The sequence below is a fragment of the Nematolebias whitei genome, chromosome 15, assembly GCF_014905685.2.
Source record: "Nematolebias whitei isolate Nwh7 chromosome 15, NemWhi1, whole genome shotgun sequence".
Lineage (NCBI taxonomy): Eukaryota > Metazoa > Chordata > Actinopteri > Cyprinodontiformes > Rivulidae > Nematolebias > Nematolebias whitei.
Window position 1 is genome coordinate 27,215,055 of NC_056512.1, and position 7,814 is coordinate 27,222,868.

At 40.6% G+C, this 7,814-nt stretch overlaps 1 protein-coding gene across 1 annotated transcript; it reads right to left on the reverse strand.

The window, feature by feature from the left end:
* Window positions 1-6,547, reverse strand: zgc:55558. Its single transcript, XM_037688928.1, has 5 exons — window positions 6,278-6,547; window positions 5,939-6,051; window positions 4,290-4,468; window positions 864-1,023; window positions 1-782 (listed from the first exon to the last, which is right to left on the reverse strand). Exons 2-5 carry the CDS (start codon window positions 6,047-6,049, stop codon window positions 669-671), a joined length of 564 nt encoding a protein of 187 aa, XP_037544856.1. The 5' UTR covers window positions 6,050-6,051; window positions 6,278-6,547; the 3' UTR covers window positions 1-668.
* Window positions 6,548-7,814: the final 1,267 nt, after the last annotated feature.

Sequence of the window (7,814 nt, forward strand, 5' to 3'; positions counted from 1 at the left end):
ATAGTGGCGTAACAATGTGAATTATTACTGCAACACCCAACACTGAGTGAACTCTGCATTAAAAGCAGACTGTTGAATAAATCGTGAAAATCTGGGACCGAAAAGAAGCGGTGGCAACGCGTTAAAACGGAGTGGAGCTTTGCGGTTATTCAGTGCCTGATAAAAATTCCTGAGTAAACTTTTAAAGTGGCACTAAATAACCCTAAACTCACGAATACAGAAAGGACGCGCGTGAATCTAGAGCAGGCTTTAATAAAACCATCTTGCACTAAACCAGTTCACCGACGGTCTTAGTGAGAAAAGCGTAACGCTGCTGCGTTTTAAGCTTCAAAAGTTACAACAATCTGTTCAGAAGACATTAAAGTTCAGAAATGTGTGGATCGACTTTCTGCCTAAAGACTAAATGTCTTTACAGGAAATAGAAATGTTCATTTGTTCTACTGCCACTAGAAGCACTGAACTTTTGAGGGGGGGAAAAAAAGGTATTACGTCCCAAAATAATCAGAATTTGGACTGAGCTCGTCACCTGGTCTGACTGCAAAGTGCAATATTGAACGAATAAATGTGAAGAACCACTGTCCATAAAAAAAGGTTTGCCACATTGGCCTCACTCACGTCTCCAGAGTGATAAAACAAATGCTCTCAGGGATGCTGACTGTGTGTGTGCGCTATAGTATGATGCAACGTCTCTGATTGCTCTTCTTGTTCTTCTTGTTGCTGCGGTTGGTCTCTTTATATCTTCTAATTTCTCGCACTAGAGAGTAGAACGCTTCCTCTACACCCTGCAACAGAAAAGGCATCAAATGTAGACCAGGCAAAACGTAAAACCCTAAATGCAGAAGTCAAAACTGTTTCTACGTCACCTGTCTGGTTTTGGCAGAAGTCTCGACAAACGGCACTCCGTAGCTTCGCGCCAGCTCCTGCGCCTGTCGCGACTCCACCGTGCGAGAGCTCAGGTCGCTCTTGTTGCCCACTAGCACCATGGGGACGCTGTCGCTGTCCTTCACCCTGTTGATCTGCTCTCTGTGGAGACAAGCAACAAGCCCTTAGTGACAGAGGATGACCTTCATGAGCAGGTGGATGAAGGCTGACGTGGGGGATCACAGGTAGCTCAGTTTGCATTTGAACTGAGCAACAGGTCAGAGACTGAAGCACCATCAGGTTAACTGGAGACAAAATAATAGTCAACATTCCTGTGAGGAAACCAGACGTATAGGTGCAGTCTAAATATGCTTAAAGGGATCGATCAGTTATTTGAAAAAAGTTGTCTCGTTCTGATCAGATTGACAAGTTAAAGGCTAATCTGAGCAGGACTGAGACCAAATTAATTGCAACTACCGGTACTTCAATCTAAAAAATTCATAGTGGATGACAATTTCTGCAGTTTTTCCTGCAAAAATATGATATCCTAACCAGAAGGGCTCAGAGTTCTCTGCAACACAAAACCAAACGGCAATCCAAAGTAGGGATGCACGATATTATCGGCATGGTATCGGTATCAGCTGATATTAGCGTTAAAATTAAATATCGGACATCAGCCATTCCATCAAAATAACGCATCGAGTCAGAGTCAGAGTCAGAGTTTCTTTATTGTCATTCGCACCTCATGTGGTACATGTGGTGGAGCGAAATTATGTACACGGGGTCCCAGTTACATCCAACAATAAAATGTATAAGAAAAACAGTAATAACATCTAAGATATGAACTAAGAAAAACATCAACTAAATATACACTAAGCACTCATAACATAAAACATTGAACATCAGCACAAACATGAACATGAGTCTGTGAGCAGATGTGCACGCATGAACACATCAACATTGAAACAGATCAGCAGCAACATGAAACAGATCAGCAGCAACATGATATGGTTTTTCACAGTGATTATTCTAGTTAGAGATTCATGAGTCTAACAGCCTCAGGGTAGAAGCTGTTCCTCAGTCTAGTGGTTCTACACTTAATGCTCCTTAACCTCCTTCCTGAGGGGAGTGGGGCAAAAAGTGTGTGTGCTGGGTGGGTGGGGTCCTTCATGATGCAGGTGGCCCTCTTCCTGCATCTGGAGGTGTAGATGTCTGTGATGGTGGGGAGACTGACTCCAACAGATTTCTGTGCAGCCTTCACCACTCTCTGCAAAGCTTTTCTTTCTGCAGCTGTGCAGCCTCCATGCCACACATTGATGCTCGAGCACAGGATGCTCTCCACTGCACACCTGTAGAAGGAGGTGAGGACTGAGCTTCCCAGGCCAGCTCGCCTCAGCCGTCTGAGGAAGTAGAGTCTCTGATGAGCTTTCTTGATCAGGCTGGTGGTGTTGTTGCTCCAGCTGAGGTTGTCATTCATGTGTACACCCAAGTACTTGTAGCTGGAGACCACGATATAAAAGATGCTGTTTTTGTATGACAACCCAGTGACAAGGATGTCTGCAGCGTCAGCATGATGTGATGATGTCACACGCACCTACCTGATCTGATCACGGAGGAGAGGAAAAAGTCAAAATGTCGGTGGTGTGGAAGGTTTTTTTTTCTGTTGAAGATATCTGATTCTGAAGATTTATGGACTACGTTGAGCCTCGCCACATCGTCCCCATTCAGAGATATTTTTCCGACGAAGCTTTACCCGAGGTACAAGCCGTCATTTCCGACGTCATTGAGAAGCTAACAGCCGATAGCACTTGGGTGAGTTTTAACACAGACATTTAGACGTCGTGTTAGCACCGTTAGCATGATTAGTCTTACGGCACAATGCATAGACAAAAACTTTGAAGTTAAAAAGTCTGTCCTTCATGCACAGGAGTGCAGAGGATCCCACGCTGCAGCTAGGAACCTGGAACAAGCCTCCACAAGTGAGACAGCATCACAGGTGACTAATGCTAATAAATAACATCTAACACTTTTCATTTAATATAAGTTAAAGTGATATGCATATCATATGGCTGTTACTGAATATGTCACCAGCTCTTCCAGCTGTTACACAATCTTTGTAGCAAATAAGCATAAATAAGAGCGCTATGTTCTGACAAAGGAACGTATATAAAAATATCTATCGGTTACTGACCAAATAAGTTTTAACATATCGGCCGAAAATCCAACATTGTGCATCTCTAAAGGTTTAGAAGGTGGACTGCTGTTTAAGACATCAATCATTTTGGTCTTGACTTTGTTTGGACAGGTTGTTAGCTCACCAATCTACACTTTTATTTTTCCAATCAAGGTCAAGGTTTCTTTAATATCATTCGCTACAAATGTGGTACATGTGGTGGAATGAAAATGTGTACACAGGGTCCCAGTTACATCCAACAAAAGGAGGTTGTTCAGAGCAATCTAGTAGGAACTGGCATTTTAAGCAAAAATACTGAATTCTGAATTTGACATTAGATTTTTCTTTGAGCATCCAACTTGCACTAATTTCTGCTTTTCACAACACGTGCTCATTTCCTTCCTTTACTCAGGCAGGGCTAATTAATAATGCACAAGCAGCAAATTGTTTAAAAGCAGAGAAAGTAGTGTTAAAGAGCGCTGATCTCAGCCGGTTGCTTCATGATTTAGGACTGCTGCCTGTTGTTTTTTGGTTAAAAAAAACCCGATACACAAAGTTTACTTGTCTCATGCTCTGCAGCTGAAAACCCTTTTAACAAAACAGGCTTCATGCACAACAAGGTGTGCTGCTGCTAATCCTGCTAGCTGGGGACCTTTCTGTTCATTTTAGCCAGTCCAGTAAATCATAGTGCAGAGGAAACACACCAGTGGCCATTTATAATAGTTTCAAAATAAAATACCACGACAAACCCAGAACCTGGCATGCTCGGAGTTATTTTTCTCTCCCTTTATTTTGGGAGGAGGGTAGGCGGTAGGTGTTATCGAAAAAAGCCCACCTGGAAACAACCATTAGGAAACACTGGTGCGTTACACCCAGATGCCAGAGCTTTAAATACACAAATTTTAAAAAGACGGTTGTGATAGTCGCACTAATTCTATAAAACTCTACCATTTTAACTAGACGTCAAATATTTGTTCATCACTGCCCATCGTTGCTACTACTATAAATTCTTTATATAACCTTTCCACAGAACCTTATTTTAAAGTATTTTCTTATCAAGTCAAAACTGCCTGACAGAGGCTGTAACCGCATCAGCTTTTGTGTTCGAGATAAATAAGAGTATTTCCTGCTAGTCAGGAAATAAACTAGCTACATGGTTTATTAAAGCTTTATAATGGGATCTCTGCAGGACGGTCGTAAAAACATGATTCAAGCAGTAAAACTTCATAGATCCACCACACGTTCCAACTTGTACCTGTAAAGGTGCACATCCTCAAACGACTTGGTGTTGTTGATAGCAAACACACACAGGAAGCCCTCTCCTGTCCTCATATACTGGTCCCTCATGGCGCTGTACTCCTCCTGACCTGCGGTATCCAAGATGTCCAGCAGACACGTCTCTCCATCAATCACCACCTGCTTTCTGTACGAGTCCTGCCAACACAATAACAAATACCATCAGTCTGTGGCAGACACCTGAATATAACCGACTCAATCACCTGAGTCAGGTCTGATCTAGTAATTACCTCTTTATAATGAGATTTATTTTAAATAAAGAAGAAGAAAAACAGTCATCAGGTCCTTTATCAAGATGTGAACCACTTATAATCCAATACTTAGAAGATGCAGTGAATTGGATTAAAAAAAGTACAAAAGTGAGCGTACATCTTTGCAGTCCTAATATTTATTTAGTTTACGCTCTTCTATAGCCGCTTGTTTTCTAACATTTCTCAGGAACACCTTTGGCAAATGCCGAGTCAAGTTATGAACAGGTGAAACAAGCTGAGCAACGTGTAAATTATTATTTATTAGGATAAATAAAAAGTGTCAAGTCTCATCAAATACTGAAAGTATATTGCTGTTTGAAAAGGGCCTCACAACTCATTATGTTTACAACCTAATTAAGAGCTATCCATATATCCTTTATGAAGCTAGTCTTGCTGTGAAATGGTCCCATGCTTTAAAACTTACTGAAACCTGAATATTTTTGAGCCACTAACCAGTTCATGTTACTTGGCATTTTTTTATTTTTTAGAAACGGATTCATAACCCGTTTGTGGTAGTTTTGAAAAAAGGTGAGAAACAACAAAGAAGTAGAGTACTATTAACGTTTAATTAACAATGAGAGTGGGGCGGGTGTGGTTGTAGCTCACAAAAGCTGCTCGTTGCGCAAGATCTTTGCTTAAAACGTCAGCCTTATCATCTGCTGGCGTCAACTCTTACACTGGATGTATTTAAATGAAACGTTGAGAAAGTAATTACATGGTACATCTGATTCACTTTAGGAGTTTTATCTAGATCAAGACGGACGCCACAGCTAATTGACAACCTATGTAGTTATTTTTTAAGTTACTGTGCTATAAACTGACGTAGAAATAGCTGAGAGTCGCTCACAGCATGAAAACTGGGGTGAAAGATGCATTCCTGCAAGAAATGCTAAATCTTCTATATAATATTTTGTGTATATATATATATATATATATATATATATATATATATATATAATTTATAGGAGAAATGGTTGACCCTAATGGAAAACTCCTAATTAACAGAATGAAATAGGAAAAATTCATGTAGAAATAATGAGATAAATGCTAATTTAATTAAAAACACAAATATATGGAAATATAATAAAGAAAAATGCTAAATGAAATAGTTTTTTTTGTTTGTTTCTCATCTTAATTTGGTTTGATGGGATTAAATAGGTGGTTTTATTGCATTTATGCTTCAGCCATCTTAACCAGAGTAACACCCAGTAAGTTTCCAGTATGGGGACATATTTCCCAGCAGTGTCTTTTAAAATCCCACTCAGATCAGTAACGTGTGGATGAGGGTGAAGCCCACACATGGCTGAGCAGATGGAGAACCGGGCGGTGTCTGCTGCGTGTTAGCCGGGGTTCTCACCTCGATGGTGGGATCGTACTCGTCCACGAAGTGGTTCTGGATGAGCTGGATGGTGAGAGCGCTCTTCCCCACACCTCCAGCACCGACAACCACCAGCTTGTACTCGGTCATACCTGCAAACAGGCCGAGCCAACAGGTGAGCCTCGCTGCTAAAAGCCGTGATTTCGTAACCCCATTGGGTGATCATTAAAGAGCTCCTCCCGGCACCGACTGACAGACATGGCGAAGAGACTAACCCAGATTTATCCCGGTGACACGGTTTTATACCAGTTACCTCATCTAAATCACTCCCAAATCCCTGTGAATGAGTATTTATATTAAAATATCACAAGTTCTTACCTGTTTGTGGGACTTGTAACTCAAATGACAGATGACTTTCCGACAGATAAATGAGATTAGCTACATAACGTTAGCCTGAGATTATTTCCTTGTTTAAAGCGCTGATAGAAAAGCTGCAGTATCTGACAACTTGCGTGTCAGGCTAGAGAAGCGCAATTAAACACAAACCGAGTACCTGTGAGTATGCTAAGGCTAAAATAAAACCTTAAATTAAAATTACAATCCAGAGTATGTGAGGCTTCCTACTTCTCCATTGTGGTTCATTGTAAGCGAAGCGTTTACGCCTTAATCATCTCGTGAATCCACCAATGCGAGCAAAAAGTCAGAGACAGACGTTTCATCCATCCAATCACAATAGAGATATTATTGACAACCCCGCCTACATTTCACAAATTCATCCAATCACAGACTGGTACATCTTTAACTGGGCGCGGCTTCTACGCAACCTTCACTTTACTCGCAGTTCATTTGTAAATTTTGCGTAAATGGCGGACAGATTAACTAAAACATAAGCGTAGCAGCAAAATAAACGTATATTACTATATGTTTTTAATCACATTCCCTTTGTGAAAGCTAGCGCACTCTAGCTATTTGTTTAAAGAATTTTAGCGGAACATTTACAGTGTGTTTGACTCGATTCTGAGTTGGATGGACAATTACTGCCATCTGGTGGTGACCTGCGAGCGCTGCAACTCGGCCTTCGCCCTTAGCCAAAAAGTCATGTCAACTTTATTTATAAAATACATTTAAAACAGCGGCTGTTACCAAAGTGCTTAACAGAACAATTATCAGTAACGATGTATATTTATAATCTATAATAATGAAACCAAACTTAATGCTGTTTTGTTGAATGCACAGTCACAAAGTTAAAGTGACACCTACATGGAGTAATTTGTGTTTGCTCAGTAATCCAGGTAAAAATCCAACAATGTTCAGTCAGGTCAGCTGGATGGTTTCTTTTTTTTTGCTGAGAAGTTTTGTCCTTTTAATCTGAGGAGCCACCAACAAACTGAATCCCACAAACAGCACACTCCCATAGTAGTTGTTTAAGTACTTCAGTTTTTATCTCACCAAAGAAGAAAGATGAAAAAAGTTCACACTACAAATATATAACAACATTAACAACCACTAGAGCGAGGAATAGCTTCTACCCTGAAGCTTTTAGACTCATAAATCCATAACCAGGATAATTACTGTAAAAATCACTTTATTTGATGATATGTGACTGCTGATTATCCATGCTGCTAATCTCATGCTGCTGATTATCTCATGCTGCTGTATTCATTCATCCCCACAGACTCAAGTACTGGCTGCTGTTGATATGCCATACTGTTTTACATTATTAGTGTTTAGCGTGTATCTTAGATCTTTTGGCGTGCCGTTTGGCGTTCGTTTAGCGCAGGGGTGTCAAACTCACTTCCAAAAGGAGATCAAAATTAAAACCTTTTTCAAACTAAGGGCCAATTTCAGAATCTACATCAACTCAAATCAGATACCCAGCATCTTTTCTTGGTCACAGGTTCCTCAACAAGAGTGA